The 20,178-nt window shown below is 37.1% G+C and overlaps 1 protein-coding gene across 1 annotated transcript in view; it reads left to right on the forward strand.

Moving 5' to 3' along the window:
- LOC118736251 overlaps nt 1–20,178 on the forward strand; it is a 455,149-nt gene that overhangs the window by 220,131 nt on the left and 214,840 nt on the right. The window contains exon 3 of the mRNA XM_036466344.1: nt 14,398–14,471. Coding sequence (XP_036322237.1) covers nt 14,398–14,471 — 74 coding nt within the window. The remainder of the gene's footprint in view (nt 1–14,397; nt 14,472–20,178) is intronic.

Raw genomic sequence — 20,178 nt, forward strand, 5'->3', positions numbered from 1 at the left:
CATATATTAGCATATATGATCCATTTTGTCCGAGAAGTGGACCAGGGTCCGATCTGTTCGAAGAAATCGTATTTATGGTCCGATTTGCTTAAAATTCGGTACGTAGGTAGCTTTTTGCCTGGATAAGCTTATAGATTCCTGTTTTCCAATTTTCATGCAATTTCGAATATAAATAGCTTTAAGTAACGACCATATCAAGGGGCGAATTCGTCACTAGGCAAGATTTTTTTGCGCCAATCAGAAACAACGCATACTGTCAAAATATAATTATAATATATAATATATCTCAACTAATATATATTTAGAAAGCCGTTTGTTAGTTTTCGCAAGGCTCGAGAGCGGCTGAACCGATTTTTTTGAAACTGCTACCTGCCGCACGTGTCCCAAGGATGGTTTTAGGCTGAAAAAAATCGATATGTAAAGGGGGCGTGGCACTTCCCACACAAACCGAATTTCTCATGCTACATATCTCTGAAAGTGTGCATGGTAGAGTTTTGGAAATTGGTATGGAGATATACGAAATCAATCGCATACCCTTGGAGAAAAATTTTAGCTATTGTAAAAAGGGGTGTGACATCTCCCATACAAACCGAATTTTTCATACTGCTTATCTCTGGAAATTTTTTGGTAGAGTTCTAGAGTGTTGTATGGAGATGCACGAAATAAATCGCATACTCTTGGAGAAAAATGGGAACCATTGGAAAAGGGGGCGTGGCATCTTCCATACAAACCGAATTTTTCATACTGCCTATCTTTGGAAGTGTTCATGGTGGAGTTTTGGAACTTGGTATGGAGATATACGAAATCAATCGCATACGCATGAAGAAAGAGGGCAGCTGTTGGAAAGGGGGGCGTGGCACCTCCCATATAAATCAAATCTTTATACTGCATATCTCTGAAACTGGAACTTCGTATGGAGATATGTATATAGTTGAAATCAAGCCCATATTCATGGAGAAAATTTGGGCTATTTGAAAAGGGGTGTGAGGCCTACAAACTTACCGACCTTTAGCTATCTTTGAATGAATTTTTTTATTCTTCTGTAGGTGTGTTTGTGAGTGAAATCCTCCTAAATAGTTGTACGGATTTTAGCGAAACTTTTTGTGTATTTGAGTGGGTCTCTGGATGGTTTAGTTTCACAATTTAATCCAACAGTTGGCGCTGAAGTTGAGTTTTTACTGAAAATCTTATTTATGATCCGATTTGGCTAATGTTTTAAATATGTATGCAATACTATTGCAAAAACGTGCTGCCAAGTGGTGCTGAAGTCGAGCTATTACTAAAAATAGCCAAGTGAGAAAACCTTAATCTTAGCAGACAAATGTGCCAATGAAAATCGTAAACGTGAATTGTTGGTAAAAATGTTTTACCAAAAAGTTTCAATAAAATATATAAAAATTTTGGGCGGGACGAAGTTCGCCGGGTCTGCTAGTAAGTGGTATTTTCAAAAAGATTTTCTTATTTTTAGAGAAATTAGCAGTTGATTTGACAGCTGTCAACTGTCAAACTAAAAATTTTATGACATATTCAGATTTAGCATAACTAAAATACTACGATGATGCATTTTTATTATAGTCGTAACAGCCCTTCTAATTTTTCGCGTAAAACATAGCTTCTCCGACTACTTTGCGCCGCCCATTACCACCACAGGGCATCAGCACGCACTGAAAGTGGCGGGCAGGCAACACACTTCATTAACACCTCACATTCCAATAAATCTCCCTAGGAACACAAATATTTTACAATTTAACTGTAACGGTCTTCAGAGTAAGATCGAGGAGATAACAGTCTTCATGGGTCGGCACGGAATGTTAATAGCTGCGGTACAGGAGGCGAAGCTGCATGGCAATTCAACATTGTTGCTTGTTTAGCGGTTAGTTTTTTATGGGCTTAGGGAAAAAAGTGACCACTTCACCAGGTGTGTGAAAGTACATCCCTTTCTTGCACACACATGGGTGCATTTGCCTTACAGTGTGTTCACTCGCTCATACATGTCATCTAGTTGGTCATATACAAGTGAGTTTAGCGATGAAACTATTGGGAAAATATCACGATAATTAGTGATTTTTCTGACCACTATTCTAACTTCTAAATAATTGATAAATTACTGAATAGATGGCAGCGAAATAACCAAGAACACATGCAAGCAAATTAAAAAATACAATTAGATTTTGTTTATATTGTTTTTTTATTTGTAAAAATATATTGTCGAATATTAACTTAATTTCGCAAGCTTTTTCAGGGCTACTGAGCTCAGACAATTCTACTAATTTTTCATAGGGGTCTGAATTTTCGTCGCTAAAAATAAATTCCTCAGCGCCGTTTGGTCCTTCTGCCTCCATTCTTAGGTTTTGCTGGAGTCCCACGTTGGCGTTGCACTGTATTTCAGCACTGTAGTCCCTGCCTCCTCAGTCGGCCTAAGCGCACTGGCCTAAAATTTTTTCTTTTCTATCCACATAGAGTTAAAAATGGGTTTTTTGCAATTTTTTTTAAATACAAATTGAATACACTGATTATTATTAATTGTTTCTTTAAATTCACCGGCTTCTTCTATATTTTGCACCACAGCTAACAATAAAGTAAAATTTTCTTTGATGTATGTATGTAGTACATATTTATGCGAGCGTACAATCGATAATTTCTTTTTGATATGGTCAGCAATTTTTTGCAGGGAACTAGTCGAAAATCCGTTCATTTTCGATTTATCGACTAGTTGTTTTCTTTGAGTAAATTTTTTTTTGGTTTTTAGAATTCTTATGCATATTAACAAAACCCAACCGCGCTAATACAAATAATTTTATGGTGAAAAACTGTCACTATTTGAATAATTTCTGTTAGTCGAATTTCAGACTACTCGATAGTGAGCGGTTAGACGAAACTGAACAGTTAGTTGAATGCGAGCGGTTAATCGAATAATTGCTATTCGACTATCAACCGACAAAACAGTTGCTAATCGACTAGCCGACTAAGCGAGTAGCCGGATAGTCGATTTTTAAAAAGAGCTCTAGCTTGTAAATAACTAAATAAAGGCTATTCAAAATTTGTATATCAAAGTGCAAATCGAAGTGCATCTACATATGCTTGTAGAAACTATATTCACAAGTGTAGAATATTTCGCTGATAGCTACAAGTGTATAAAATAATATTGTGTTGCAAAAAATTATAGAACTTGTAGCTACAAGCGAACCCCTAATAACTTGTAGACTTTCTACAATTGTAAACTTTGTGTTACAGGCCCCAAGTGTTGTCTTTTGTACAAGTAAGCAAACAAAGAAAGAGGACTTGGTGTACGCGGTAGCCAAGGGACGAGAGCTGCGTACTGGAATTATTTATTTTTTTTTATCACTCCACAACAACTAACTAACAATTTTATATTCTTTATTTACTGACTTTTTTTTAAATTTCGACTTCGTTTTGTCCATCTGGCTGCCCCTTTAAGTTGTGGTGAACACCAAAGTGTCCTAAGTAAGGGATTGGAGAGTGCGAAAATAAGACCCGGTCACTTTTTGCCAAAAATCCGTGATTTATCGAGCACATCAATAAAAATTTGCGAAACAAATGTGATAACCAGGGAACGGATTTTATGGAAATTGCATTTTTTCCTGCTAAAGAGATAGAGTATATTCGATTAAGAATGTCCACGATTTAGCTTTCTCTGATTCCATATATACACATTTGATGTTGCCTTTTTTAAGATATTTGCCTTTTTTTGCCTTTTTTAAGATATTTGCCTTTTTTAAGATATTTGCCTTTTTTAAGATATTTGCCTTTTTTTGCCTTTTCTACCTTTAAAAAAGTGATTATAGCATTTACAATTTTTTTAGGATTAAAAAATATACACATGCCCATGCGGCTTATATGTAGAAGCGCAGGGACCTCTTGCCAAATTGGTGTTGGAAAAATTCAAAGCCGTTTCCTCGGCTAACGGGGGCTTAAAGACAATAAGGGGTGTGGATAAAATTGTAAAGGGCGAGGAAAACGCCCTTATTCCTGATAATATGAACGTTTCAAACGTTCCATATTTAAATTGGGCTCCACTTGTATCAACTTACGTCGAGCGCACATTTAGTACATTCAAGGCTTTTCTTCGCGAAAATCGAATGAAAATGCTGCCAGAAAACTTCAAAATGCATCTTGTGGTTCAATTTTACTACAACTATACAGGTTAAAGTTTTATGAGTTAGAAACTCGAAAGGATAAAATAGTCAAAGATTCAAAGTACAAATTTTTCATATAATGAAACAAGTTCAGAGTTTTTCTCTTTTTACTTGTAATATAAACATTTCTAAAAAATATATTTTTTTTGATTGCTCTTCGTATTTTCTGTCTCTTTTAGTGCCTTATTTTGCTTTTTTTGCAATACCCTTTTTTTACCTTTTCCTGCCTTTTTCGCTATTTTATTTTGCCTTTTTTTGCCTTTTTTACAATACCTAGTGCCTTTTCCTGCCTTTTTCGCTTTTTATTTTGCCTTTTCCAGCCTATTTCGTTACTTTATTTTGCCTTTTTTATAGGTATTTAGGTCCTAAAAATCCGTTCCCTGGCGATAACAGAGGTTGGCTTCAAGTACACTTAAAAATGTGTTTGATTCTATTCACACTCCCATGAGGTGTAAACACAATATTTTGGTGATCTCAGAAAGATTTTTAACATTTTATGAAATTTAACGCCATCAAAGGCGTATTTCATGATATCGAAATCCAGTTACGTTTCATTAATTGAGGGGTCGTTTCTTACTTTAGGCAGAAGGAGTATGGACCATATTTTTTGACTCTCCTGACCTTTGTTTCTGGCTTGTTAATGTTCACAACTGCTGTCAACGTTTTCAAAATAAGGTCCGAATTTTTAATTTTTTGTAGCTTTTGCACTGTTTACTGCTATAAATATGATGCTCCGATTTTTAACATACCTTTTACGTCGCATGCTTAAAGTTTGTACAAGAAATTGTAGACGTTATTAATTTGTATATTAATTTTATTCAGGACTAGCTTATACCCGCGGGTTTCACGTCACATTTTTATACAAATATGCAAAACAATTTAAAAATGTTATATAATATTCGCATTTCTACTCTCATTTTACTATAGCTGTATATTTTGTTTTACCGAGTTAAGGTATTTAGGGCTTTTAAAATTATGAAATTATATAATTTTGCTTTCACTGTAATTTTTGTTACGATAGTATGAGAGATATTAATCCCTCTATGCTTAAAATGGTTCCAGATATCCGTCGCGTGAACGTGTATATTTTCGCCAGGTGCTACACCCGGGTTTTTATAGCTCCAACTTTACATAATTCAATTAATTTTACATTTTTTCAGAGTCATGCATCGTGAGAATTTTAGATCATATCGTAGTTGCCGTGTCCCTTTTCCATCAACTCCGAAATTTTTTGAATCTCCATAAGAAATTCCACTACCCTATTTAAAATACTTCCAGAAATTTAATGTAAGAACACTTCATTTGTCTGGGAGATACTACGGAACTTTTTATAATATTTGCAATATGAAAGTGTCAGTATGTATGGAAGACGTCGCAGTCACTTATCAAATAATCACCACTATTGTCGACAAAGTTTAGAATGTATTTCAGATATCTTTCTACCAAGTTCCTGTATTATACATACCACAACACTTCCAGAGATGCACCGTATCAAAAATTAAGTTTGTATGGGAGTTCCACGCCTCCTTTTCCAATAACTCTCATATTTCTACATGAGTATGGAATTGATTTTGCATCACATGATACCCAGTTCCAGTAATCTTCTAAAAACACTTCCGGAAATAAACGCTATGAAATATTTAGTAAATATGGGATGTGCCACGTCTTCTTTTTCAATAAGGCCCATTTTTCTCTATGACTATGGAATCAGTTTCATATATGTATCGCACTACCAAATTCCAGTACTATACCACAAGCACGCTCAGAGATACCAGTATGAACCACGGTGGAGAGAATACAGAAGGTGGCGCTGATGGCAATACCGCTAATCGGCTCTCAGTGAATTTGATAGAATCAGCTATTTTGCTGACGTCACAGTCGAGATGGCAGCAGTAGTGATGTGCTGAGTGAATACTTTTAAGTATTCAATACTCTCGATACTCGGTACCGAAACATTTAGGTTTCGAATAAAAACGCACATAGGCCAAAAATATGGAAAAAACGGTTCAGGGGAGAGTCGCCTATCAAAACCCGAATGTAGGAGCCAGTAGAGCTTTTAATACTGATTCAAATGAAAGATGTATATATGTATGTCGGTTCGAGGCCATAATACAGAGAAACTCTTACTTGTTTAAAGCATTTTTGTTCCAGCTGAATCGGACGATATCATTTTTGTAGGCCTGGGGGCAGATTCTGTAACCAATTAGCGACAATTTTCGAATCGGTATCGGTTTTGTTGACGTATGATATGAAATATTTTGACGTCAACAAGTGCGATATCGATCCGCAACTTGTCGCTAACTGGTTGCAGAATCTCCCCCCCCCCCCCCCCCCATCCTCTTCATCCGTCAAAGTAGTTTTTTTGAACCCTGGATCGACTAGGGTTAAAACTGATAAAACAAAATTTCTCTATTGCGATAAGTTCAAGTGTTTTAGCCGATATCATAGATGCTTTCCATTACGTACCAGGTCAGGTACGAGCATGATTTTTAATTTCGACCAAACTCAAATACATTGTTTGTTGGTCCAAATAATGAGACACGTATTTTTTCTTTTGGCTCGGAAAAATTTTTCGGCCGAATTAAACGCGATTTTGTTTTTCAGGCAAAAATCGATTATTCGAATTGACAGTGAGAATGTTTTTTTAAAATGCCCATAACTTTGTCAAAATTTAATAGATTCCAACAATGTTTTTACTCAAATGTCAGTAATTCTTGTCACTTCAAGATAGAATGATATAATTATTGATTTTCATTATTTAAAATTTTTTATTTAACAATAAACAAAAAGTGCATATTTTTTTTAAATTTAATTTCTCAAAAAGTGTATTTTTTTTCTGTCAAACTTTTTTACCGGGAAAGAGACACTTTGACCTACAATCAACCCAAATCTCTAATATAAAAAGCGGGAAAATGTGATTTTGTATTTCGAAACTGTATGGTGGAAAGTGTGTTCTAATATCTATTTGATACACAAAAAATGATCACGGCTGTACTTTTTGCTGATATATTACATACATATGTTCCATTTAGTTAAACAATATAAGAATATTGTAGTATGTACCACAAAAACGTATATTTTCTATAAAATATCATAACTCAGAAAAAAAAATCTTCGCTATTAGAGATTTGGGTTGATTGTAGTTCAAAGTGTCTCTTTCCCGGTAAAAAAGTTTGAGAGAAAAAAAAATACACTTTTTGAGAAATTAAGTTTAAAAAAAATTTGCACTTTTTGTTTATTGTTAAATAAAAAATTTTAAATAATCATAATCAATAATTATATCATTCTATCTTGAAGTGACAAGAATTACTGACATTTGAGTAAAAACATTGTTGGAATCTATTAAATTTTGACAAAGTTATGGGCATTTTAAAAAAACATTCTCACTGTCAATTCGAAAAGTTGATTTGCCTGAAAAACAAAATTGCGTTTAATTCGGCCGAAAAATTTTCCGAGGCAAAAGAAAAAATATGTGTCTCATTATTTGGTCCAACAAACAATGTATTTGAGTTTGGTCGAAATTAAAAATCATGCTCGTACCTGACCGGTTGTCTGGAAATGGAAAGCATCCATATAAATTAGTAATGAAAGTTTTTTCTAAACTTGAAATGCATATAGTGGTGAAGGTTTAATGTAAATTACCGACAATTCAGCACATCACTAGACAGCAGTTTTGTTTGCCGCTCTCAGTTGTCAACTCTACAGTGACGTCACGCCAAAATTACTCTCATGAATTCTGCTGCAATCGGCGCAATCTTGTATTCTATCATTCTTGAGTATGAACATTTCTACTGGAGGTAGAGGTTGAAAAATATCGACGATACTATCGATATATCGATGGTTTGTCTTTTAAAAAAATACTATCGATGTTTTAAGACCATCGATACAGTCGGCTGTAATGCAAGACCAATAAGAAAACTGTCTCCCTTCGGGGCACACAATAAATAATGAATTAAACGATGGGTCTTGGTAACTTTTACCAATGAGAATGACGATTTGGTAGTTCTTATTACACGAAAAAGGGGGGATCGAAAAGCTAAGTCGCGCATTCTCCACGACAAATAAAAATCTAAAATTTCTGCAGTTTGGAATTATTTTTCGAAAGCTAAGGAAAGTAAATCTATCGCAGCGCTGCTTATTATGCTTAGCGTCAGGTTTATGATTAATCAAAAAATTAATTAACCGATTAATCGCGCATCCCTAATTGCAACCCCTTTTGTGTAACAAAAATTACAAGTACCTTTTAAAACATTATGGTCTTGTGTTAACAATATGCATATGATAATGAAAGTCAACGTAAAAAGGAATAAATAAAGCAGTTTTCTTAATGGTAATCAGCGATCTTAAATTGTTCAGAAAAGTTAATGATAAATGTTTTATTAATTTGTTTAATGTTATGGATCTCGATATTACCCGCCATCAAAAACAACGCTTAATATATATATATAGTATTTGGTATCAAATAACTTTGTACTCCAGCATCATCTGTTGAGTCAGAGAGAGTTTTCAGCAAGGTCGGATTAACTGTTAATGATCGCCGAATAAAACTTAAGGTTTTTCAGAAAAATTCTTATGCAAACAAATAAAATTGTACAAGATATGGTGAATTTAATTTCATAAAACGGCATCTTTTAATAATTTTTTTTCTTTTTTTTATAAATGAAATATGGCTGATAGTATCGATATATCGATAGTGTTCATCAATACTATCGGCATATATCGATAGTCAATACTATCGATTGTTTTCCGCCTCTAATTGGAGGTGCCATGCCCCTATTTCCAATAATGCCCATTTTTCGCGATGAGTTTTGGAATTTATTTCATATACATATCTTCATACCAAATTCCAATTCTCTGTCCAAATACTTTCAGAGATATGTAGTATACAAAATTCAGTTTGTAAGGGAGGTGCCACGCCCATTTTTATACCCGAGCGCACTTGTGCACAAGGGTATATTAATTTTGTTCACATAACGGTTGTTTGTAACAGCCAAAACGAATCGGGATAGATATAGACAAATGTATACATAAATGATCAGGATGAAAAAAGAAATCGATTAAGCCATGTCTGTCTGTCCGTCCGTCTGTCCGTCTGTCCGTGTACACGATAACTCGAGCAAAAATTGAGATATCTCAACGAAATTTGGTATGTAGGTTTCCCTTAATCCAAGGTAGGTTGGTATGGGCGAAATCGGGCTGTAACCACGCCCACTTCCTATATAACGGTAATTTCCAGAAATACGAAAACTGCGATATTTTAATAACTACTGAAGATAATTCACTCAAAATGGATATTTACAATAACTTTTAGACGAAAAATAAGAGTATTATAAATTTTTGGAAAATGGGCGTAGCCACGCTCACTTATGGTTACATGTGTATATCTTGGTAACCGCTGCACCAATTTCTTCCAAACTTGGCACAGTTGTTGGCCTTGATACAGCATACTAAATGGCCGAAAATTTTAAAAATCGGACAATAACCACGCCCACTTCCCATACAACGGTAATTTCCAGAAATACGAAAACTGCGATATTTTAGTAACTACTGAAGATTATTCACCCAAAATTGATATTTGTAATAACTTTCAGACGAAAAATAATAATATTATAAATTTTTGGAAAATGGGCGTAGCCACGCCCACTTATGGTTACATGTGTATATCTTGGTAACCGCTGCACCAATTTCTTCCAAACTTGGCACAATTGTTGGCCTCGATACAGCATACTAAATGGCCGAAAATTTAAAAAATCGGACAATAACCACGCCCACATCCCATATAACGGTAATTTAGAGAAATACAAAATCTTCGATAAATCATTAACTATTAACGCTAATTTATTCAAAATTTATGCTTGCAACAATTCTTTACCAAGAAATATTTTTATGGTAAAATTTTGTAAACTGGGCGTGGCACCGCCCACTTATGATAACATATACGTATATCGGTAACCGTTCTACCAATTTGTACCAAACTCGGTACGGTTATTGTGCTTGCCACATAAAAGCCAATTGTTAAAAATTATTGAAATCGGGCTAAAATTACGGCCGCTTTTCATATAACGGTAAATTTCAGAAATGCTTGAAACTGCAATATTTCGAAATTTAAGGACGCTACTCAAAATTGGTACACCCCGGTTTACCATCTAGCGGTAGCTTTCGGAAAGGTGAAAAACATATATTTAATACTTGCGCCTGGTATTTAATGTTCGGATCCGCCCGAACTTAGACTTTCTTACTTGTTTTAATTGTTCTTAGTTAGTCGTCTTTGACTTTAAAAAAAAAAAAATAAACTATAAAAATTTTAATTAACTAATAATAAAATAAGTAAAGCGAAATACAATAAAACAAACGAAAATATAATAAAGTAAATTTGAATATATTAATCAAATAAAATTAAAAAAAAATTAAGTAACAACAAAAACAATTTTTATGCCCGAGCGCACTTGTGCACAAGGGTATATTAATTTTGTTCACATAACGGTTGTTTGTAACAGCCAAAACGAATCGAGATAGATATAGACAAATGTATACATAAATGCTCATAATGAATAGAGAAGTCGATTAAGCCATGTCTGTCTGTCCGTCCGTCTATCCGTCTGTCCGTCGGTCCGTGTACACGATAACTCGAGCAAAAATTGAGATATCCCAACGCAATTTGGTATGTAGGTTTCCATTAATCCAAGGTAGGTTGGTATCGAAAATGGGCGAAATCGGACTGTAACCACGCCCACTGAAGATAATTCACTCAAAATTGATATTTACAATAATTTTCAGACGAAAAATAGAAATATTATAAATTTTTAGAAAATGGGCGTAGCCACGCCCACTTATGGTTACATGTGTATATATCTTGGTAACCGCTGCACCAATTTCATCCAAAACTTGGCACAGTTGATGGCCTTGGTACAGCATACTAAATTGCCGAAAATCTAAAAAATCGGACAATAACCACGCCCACATCCCATATAACGGTAATTTAGAGAAATACAAAATCTTCGATATTCAAAATTGATGCTTGCAACAATTCTTTACCAAGAAATACGCTTAGGGTAAAATTTTGGAAAATGGGCGTGGCACCGCCCACTTATGATCACATATATGTATATCGGTAACCGTTCCACCAATTTCTGCCAAACTCGGTATTTTTATTGTGCTTGCCCCATAAAAGCAGAACGTTGAAATTATTGAAATCGGACTAAAATTACGGGAGCTTTTCATATAACGGTAAATTTCAGAGATGCTTGAAACTGTAATATTTCGAAATTTAAGGACGCTAATTTACTCAAAACTGATACACCCCGGCTTACCATCTAGCGGTAGGTTTCGGAAGGGCGAAAAAACATATATTTAATACTTGCGCCGGGTATTTAATGTTCGGCTCCGCCCGAACTTAGACTTTCTTACTTGTTGTCAATGAGTACGAGGCGAGTGGTGCAGGGCCGGGATACTTCTGGATTATCCCTTTCTACACCCTGCATAGACCCATCAGGACGGACTTCCAGTTGTCCGTACTAATGTGAGCGTCCAGGTGGCCCTTGTCCAACACTGACAGCGCGAGGTACTCTTTGGCGGCCTCGCTGTATGTCTTCGTGGTGGGTACGGCCATGGACGGACGGTTAGTGGGAGAGGAAGCCCTATGCATCTTAGAACCACTTGACGTGTCGCCCTGAGATCGCTCTCTCCTAGAGGCTAGGTCCTTCCTTGGGTTTGCCTGAGTGCGTGGTTTGTCCTTCCCGCCTTTCCCAGAGGTTCGCTTGGCGAAGTCCCGCTGGGCCCAGACGGAGGTAAGAATTGTTTTTGCTGCTTTGGAGCAGCTGGGGTGCAGATCGAGGTCGTTTGCTCCGGTCATCGAAGTTTTACTCGCAGGAGTAGTCCTTTGCTTGTCCGTGTAGGACTTGGGCTCGGCTACTACCCCCTTCGAGTTGGATGTGCCCGGGGTGGCAAAGGAGAGGAGGGGCCATCCGTAGCTTTTCCACCGGCTTCGACTTTGCCTCACGGGGTATAGTTCTGCCGGTATCCCTTGAAGTTTGCTTTCCCTCTGGGGGTTTAGCCTTTCCTCCAGATTCTGCGGAAGACCGAAACTGCTTGGGCTGTGCAGCCCCTATCGTCGGTGCCGTCGATGCGGTTACCGAGATAGTAGGTTTTCTGGACTTTTCTTCGCCGTTTCTAGCGGCGGCACCGTGACGGTTTCGAGGCTGCTATATTATTATCCATTGTCATCTGGTTCTTTGGCCACCTACTAAGCAGAAGCCTTTCGGTGGTCGGACAAAGGGAAAGGGGAAAAACATGTCGCGGTAAGTCAACCTTTACTCCCTGAGGGGGGCAGGGATCCGGGAAGCGGCGTTAGAATACAGTCGGAAAGCCCCTGATTGTAAACCATCCAATGAGCCCGGTGACGCATGACACCCTGGATTAGGGGAGAGGGTAGATTCGACACCCTCCAGGACTAGATCCATTGTGTTCTGTGGAAACAGGGTCACCTCTTGAAAGAAGCTTTTCGCGCACTAAGGTCTTGATGTGGGAGTGGCTAGGCAAACCAGGTCCCCTGTGTGCTGTGTTACCCTTCATCCACACCCTGCATTTCGCTCGACCCCAAAACTTGCACTTATTTTACCAAAATTTATTAGCCTTCTAAATGCCTCCTCCAAAAATTTTATATTTTCGGGGATTTTTCTAAATGAAGTTTGAATGTTAAATTATGAACCACAAGTGTATAAAAAAATAACAAACAAATTTAGCTTGAAAAACATTGGAAATATTAAAAGCAAAACATCATTCGCCCACTCTTGACCGCCACTGTGTGTACATACATTAGGGTGGTCGAAGATAAGTAAAGTCAGAATTTTAATGCTCTCACTCCTAGGATTGTTCTGTATCGAAAAATATATAACCCCTTTTATTTATTTTGCAATCAAAAAATATTTAGAGGTCTCTCAAATCCCTCAAAGTTTTCCATGTATTTCATAGGGGTTAAATAAATTATTGGGTATTATTACTGGGAGTCTAATGAAGAGAAACAGAGTTTTCCGATCGAAAAATATTGATTTTCAAGAATTATATACCATTTCTACGAAAAGTGTTCTTTTTTCCTCCCTATAAAATAGCGACCTATAAATATTTTTTGATTTCAAAATAAAAAAAATAGGGGTATATTTTTCGGTATAGAGCAATTTCAGGGGGTGAGAACTTAAAAATTCCGACTTTACTTTGTCACATGCATTTTTGTTTAAAAACACCCACATTTATGTGTGATCAAAGCAAGGCGATTTCGTTAGTGAGTGAGTGAAAACGTGAGAGTGTTTGTATTTTCTGTCGCCCTTTTTCATACGGGGGAGAATAGTTGAAATTTGACAATGGCCCGCTAAAAGCAAAACCAAAATACAAGTAATTGTTGTATTTCGTCACCTGAATGCCAAAAGATTTAATAAACATCGTCGCTGAAATTAAAAAAGTCATAACTAATTCACAATTCAGTTTTTGATTGATATGATGGATTTCATCGAATTACAACTCCCACATCATTTAATGAAAAACAAAAATTTAGTCACGACTTTTTCCATTTCAGTTACGAAGTTGTTACGTCTTTTTGCATTGCAAGTGACGATTTCTTGAGTCGATACCACCTTATATGTATTCGCCTTGGATCAAAGCTAGACATCTTTTTTAATATTCGTTTATGTCTGTGAATAAAAATTTTAAATTTTTGAAATATCACTTATGAGAAATATCACAAAATGTTGATATTTCAGTGCTCGTTAACTTGACAATGAACAAAAAGACTCGTTAAAAGTAAATTTGAGCATTTTCTTGTTCTATATTCTTAATTGAAATAAACTGAGAGTATTGAATTAAACTCTAATAATAACAGTTGAAGTCATAAAATCGGTTTTAATTGTATCTGAATAAAATATATAGCCACAAAGTTGGCCGGGGTTAAATAATGTTGCTAATCTTTGCCCTACGCTGTTCGTGATATCTTGTGTATGTATACATATGTACGCACAGCTACATACACGTGTATGTAAATAGTTCTTACTTATCATATTTCTTCAAGTGTTATAAATTTGTCCCATCTTTGTCGTGTAAAATCTAAATTATAAAATTTGTACTTGGCGCTTGAGAAAATTTGTCTAACAACCAAACAAAAAAAAAAATATAAAAATACAACTTCTCCTCGTGCGGCTGTCACTGTCTTAGACATTTGTGATTTAATTCATGTGCTGTTATCTCTTTGCAGTCATATTAAAACGTAGGACACCGGTATGCCAGTTCGCCTCACCGCTGGACGTTGACATCCATAGCAACCCACAGGCAAGTAGCTAAAAATTATATACATACATACAAACTACATACATATGTCTGTCCGTACATTTGCATACTATTTATATATTCGTGAAGTTATCGATCTGTCGTCGATTTATTGTATATTAAAAATTCAGATCAATCATTTGTCCAAAATTTGTGATTTAGTTTTTTCAAGAAAATAAATACATTTCTTTTAAAATTACGTGCGAATTAAAGTGACCACTGTCGCTAGTGGAGCACTGCGCGCAAAAAAAACGCTGATAAGAAAAGTTTTATGTCCAATACTCTTATAATACATATATATATTGTGTTTCGTAACCACAGCACATCAGCTAAACTGCCCTTGAGTCGCCATAAAAACCTCATTTAAGGCCTTATAAATCCAAACTGAAAACCAAATGCAATCTTGTATACCTCCCTCTTTTAGTCATACTGTTTTCAAAGCCATTCCGCCTATTAAAATATTGCTGTGACCAACCGTACTTCTTTCGGAAGTACATATAGAACTTCCTTTTTAGCTCTTGTACTTCGTACGTCGCAGTACAGTCAAATGCACTTCTTTACAATATTTTGTACTTCAGGTCCAGTACTTCTCCGATCTTCTGGACGGTCGTCACATAGCCTGGGCGATAAATTCGTTCAACCCCTTCAAGTCGCCGGGGAACGATGGCATCATGCCTGCGCAGCTGCAAAGGGCTCTGGAGGTGTCGTGCAATTGGTTGGCTCCTATTTATGCGAACTGCGTGAGGACCGGGTACATCCCCAAGCGTTGGAGGGTAGTAAGTGTTGCGTTCATCCCGAAGGCCGGAAGAGGCTCTCATGTTTACTTTAGGGATTTTATGTCTATCCGTCTGTATTCGCTAGAGGGATTGATAGACCTGTACATAAGAAATGCGATTCCTCGTTAGTGTCTCCCAAGAACTCTGCATGGTTATTCCAAGGAAAGGTCTGCGGATACCGCCTTGTGCACATTGCTAAAGTAGTTAGAGGAAGCCTTCACGCATAAATATTATGCAGTAGGGGTCTTCCTGGATATCGAAGAGGCCTTCAACAATGTCACTGCAGAGGCAATAGTTAAGTCTATTCATAATATGGGGGTTGAAACCAACCTACAATAAGGCTTATCTGCAGCTTACTTCGTAACAGAACAGTTACGGCGGAGTGGGGGTCAGTGCTGCCGTTGAAAGTTTTCAGAAAGTCGCAAGAAAGAAGTCATTTAAGAAAAAAAGGTCACCATATTTATTACTTTTCTATACTATCTAATAAAAGAATAAATCTTGTAAATAAATAGTTGTTTATTTTAAACCAAAACATGTAAACATACATACATAACAGAAAAAGTAAAAAAAGTGTTGCAAACATACACATGAATCCAGTTTCAGCAAGGAGAAGAGTTGCATTTCCTTTAAGAGTTTTAAGTAAAGATTTTTTTATTTTTAATTTATTAAAATTCGGGTAAAAGGGTATTACCGCTTAAAAAGGGTAAAGTTTCCACTTTAGTCGCACAACGGCAAATCTGGTGGGGGAGCGCCTGCGTTCAGCGCAGAGTCGATAGGGGCACCCCGCAAGGTGGTGTCCTCTCTCCCCTCCTCTGGATTGGGGTCAAGAATGATAGGATACAAGATTGCGCCAACCGAGCTGAGAGCAACCGGGCGTGACGTCATCAAATTCCACAACGAACTCAACAAGAAGAAGAGGAAGAGTCTTACAAAAGGCATGGTTGCCAAGATTTGAATATGAAAGAGCGCCAAATTTTTATTGGTGTATTTAATGGACTTTATATGCATAAACAATTTTATTTAAGAATGCCGATGCAAATTAATATAAATCAATCTGGTGGCATAATTGAAGGTGCTGCTTAATATTTTGTTGGCAAACATATGCTCTTTCGCTTATGATTGCCATTGTGCCATGATTTTGTTTCCATTTTTAAAAAATTGCTTACGAAACTTACGATTGCTATAAATCTTTCATCTTCCATTTTTTTTTATACCCGAGCGCACTTGTGCACAAGGGTATTATAACTGTTGTTTGTAACAGGCAAAACAAATCGAGATAGATATAGACAAATGTATACATAAATGATCAGGATGAAAAGAGAAATCGATTAAGCGGTGACTGTCTGTCCGTCCGTCCGTCCGTCTGTGCACACCATAACTCCAGTAAAAATTATGATATCGTAACGAAACTTGGTACGTGTACTTCTTTCGGGCGTAGGACGGATGGCATTGAAAATGGGCAAAATCGGACAATAACCACGCCTACCTCCCATATAACGGTAATTTTCAGAAATACGAAAACTGCGATATTTTAGTAACTACTGAAGATTATTCACTCAAAATTGATATTTACAATAATTTTTAGACGAAAAATAAGAATATTATAAATTTTTGAAAAATGGGCGTAGCCACGCCCACTTATGGTTACATGTATATATCTTGGCAACCGCTGCACCGATTTCTTCCAAACTTGGCACAGTTGTTGGCCTTGGTACATCAATTTTTAAAATCGGACAATAACCACGCCCACATCCCATATAACGGTAATTTAGAGAAATACGAAATCTTCGATAAAGCAGTAAATATTAAAGCTAATTTATTCTAAATTGATGATTGCAGCACTTCTTTACCAAGAAATACGTTTATGATAAAATTTTGGAAAATGGGCGTGGCACCGCCCACTTATGATCACATATATGTATCTCGGTAACTGTTCACCAATTTGTACCAAACTCGGTATGGTTATTGTGCTTGCCACATAAAAGCAAAACTTTCAAAATTATTGAAATCGGACTAAAATTACCGCTTTTCATATAACGGTAAATTTTAGAAATGCTTGAAACTTCAATATTTCGAAACTTAAAGACGCTAGTTTACACAAAATTGGTAAACCCCGGATTACCATGTAGCGGCAGCTTTCGGGTATTTAATGTTCGGCTCCGCCCAAATTTAAACTTTCTTACTTGTTTAATTACAAATTTGGTACCATCACTCTAAAAACAAAAGCAGTAAATAGGCAACCAGCACCAAACTCAAAAATTTTCGCGTTTCGATTACGCACTAAATTTAGTGCGAAAAGCAGCAAGTTGGCAACAGTGAATGTAAACAGAAGTATTGTGTGACGGCAACGAATGGGTGGATGCTGTCAAATCGACGAAGAGAGGGTTAGCGGTCCGCGAGTGGCGCCACCTAAATTGTCTGCATCGTGGATTGCGATTGTAAACGACCTTCCAGGGCAGGCTTTCCGAAAGTGGGTGCCCCGAGCGTATGCCTAGGGTGCCGCTAGTGGCTAGAGTGCGGGTAAATTCTTTAAACTTTCCATACACAACGCAAGCGGTTTGTTCAAACTTCAACATGGCGTCCAGGAGATCAAAAAATTTTGATTTTTATTAAAATTTCCTTCAGCGGCTCGGCAAACCCCATACACAACACAAATGGCTTGCAGCAAAGGCATATTTTTTCTTGGTTTGTCAAGCCGCTTGTGTGGTGTAGTTCGCTCTTAAGCGTAGTTCCCCAGTAAGCGTAGTTCCCCAGTACGTTTTTCTTTGGAACTTCACAATCGCACTGTGAAAGAGCGAATCAACATGATTTTAGAGGCAGTCGAAAACGAAGTTATAAAAAGTTTGAAAACTTTAAAGCTATCGAAAAATTTGTACAGGAAAATGGTTTCAAATGGAGCTAGTGTGCGGATATTTGCAGTGGTTGGCAAAACGAAAGGAGCGATGTCTAGGATGACGCAAGAGGCAGAAAACGTCACGAGAAGGCACTGTATGATCCGTCGGTATTCCCTAGCGACTAGCCGGGCCGCCACTAGATTAAAAACCCGAAGATAAAATACATCTTTGGTTTTTTCTACCACGTCGAATTTTTTTTATCGGTGACATGTATATTTTAGAATTTCCAGCAATTTGCGTGAAAATCAGAAAAACGTACATATTTAACTTCGAGATTTAAATGGAAAATCATTTTTAATTTGATTTATTTCGTGAAATTGGCTGTAAAAGTTATTTTCTTAGTGTTAACGCACATTTCCAGCGTTAACTTGGAAGGTTTGACTCTGAGGATGTCTACAGCTGGATATGAAACCCGTTTTCATGTGACCCGAAAAGTAAACCTACTGAGATGACAAATTAAGCTCTTGAAAACCTTCTGGACATCAGTGAAGACAGCACTTTGAATATTATGTACTACGAAGGGAGCCAAGAGGGTTCTGGATGAGAGTGTAAACAGAAAACACTGCTGTTGGCAAGATTGACTTGAGGCTGCATTTTCAACAAATGCTTATATGAACAAGTAATTTTTAAGCAAAAAACTAAACCGATTTCAATTCCCATATAAAAAATTAAGATTATCGTTAATCTCTTCATGATCCAATGATAAGATTTAAACCAACTTAGAATGGGACCACCTGTGAGGAAACACCTTTCCTTAAAAAAAAAGAATTCTAGTAATCGGTTAACGTGGTCCAAGTTATGCGGTAGCATACATAAAAAAATAATGAAAAAATATTCCGACGAATTGATAACCTTCTCCTTTTTGTGAAGTTGGTTAAAAACAAATACACCAGCAAGCTTTCAGCGTCAAATGGTTTCAGGGTAAAATTGTCAAAGCTCTCAATAAACTTAAAGGAAGTAATGAAATCCTCACATTAAAGCCAAAGGAGCATAAAGTTCGCATTGTGTTTTCTTGTTTTCGTAGACATTTTAAGATTAGGGGTGCCGCGAAATTTTTTTAGCACAACAAGGGTGCCGCGGTGAAAAAAGTTTGGGAACCCTTGTTCTAGGGTAACTAGCTGTCGCGTGATTGCCTACATAGGCATAGATGATGTGGAACTTTTGGTTAAGGGACGATTTCTAGACTCCTTTTTGATCTGGCTCAAGGTTACCTGAGCCAGGTAACGAGGTGGGCGATCAACGGCGGCCTCGCAGTAAATCCCAGCAAGTCGAAACTGGTCTTGTTTATCAGGAAGTGCAAGATACCCGTTGTGGCCCCTCCCTCAAGTGGGGGTGTTCGTCTGCGGATCTCAGAGAGGGTCAAGTACTTAGGCTTTATCATTGATGGGAAGCTTTCATGGAAGCCTAATATTGACGAAATTGTAAGTAAGGCGTCGGTTGCTTCTACTGCTGTACGGGAGCTATAGGTACAAGGTGAGGGCCCAAAACCAGATGTTTCAAGGAGCTTTTGTCTGGTGGAACTCACTAGAGAAGGCTACACTTGTAAAACAACTGGAGCGTTTACAATCGGAATTAGTGAAACATTAGGAACCACACTTACACTGTCGCTTAACGTCATGTTGAACGCGGCGCCTGCGGATATTGCTGGCAGATTTGTCGCATCACGAACTGCTATTAGGCTCAGGGAAATCCGGTTGTAGCACTCTGGAGTTCTGAAGGGCTCCCAGAGGCTCCGTCTCTGCCTCGGGGTTACTCGAAGAAGGGAGGGGTAAACTTCTTCACGGATCGATCAAAACTTGGAGACAGGGTTGGTGGAGCTTTCTTCTGTCCGAAACTCTCCACCAAAAGTATGTTCAGGCTTCCGGACTTCTGCAGTGTCTTTCAGGTGGAAATAGCTGCCATGAAGGAAGCGTTAGACTCACTGATAACACAAACGGAAATAACGCAAAATTTGCTTCATTTCACTTTTGAATTGGAAATAATACCAAAATCAGAGTTTTGCTTTATTTCCAACAAAGTTTGGAAATAAAACAAATTTTG

This window comes from Rhagoletis pomonella, unplaced genomic scaffold, assembly GCF_013731165.1.
Source record: "Rhagoletis pomonella isolate Grant_MI unplaced genomic scaffold, Rhpom_1.0 Rhpom_scaffold_00003, whole genome shotgun sequence".
Taxonomy (NCBI): Eukaryota; Metazoa; Arthropoda; class Insecta; order Diptera; family Tephritidae; genus Rhagoletis; species Rhagoletis pomonella.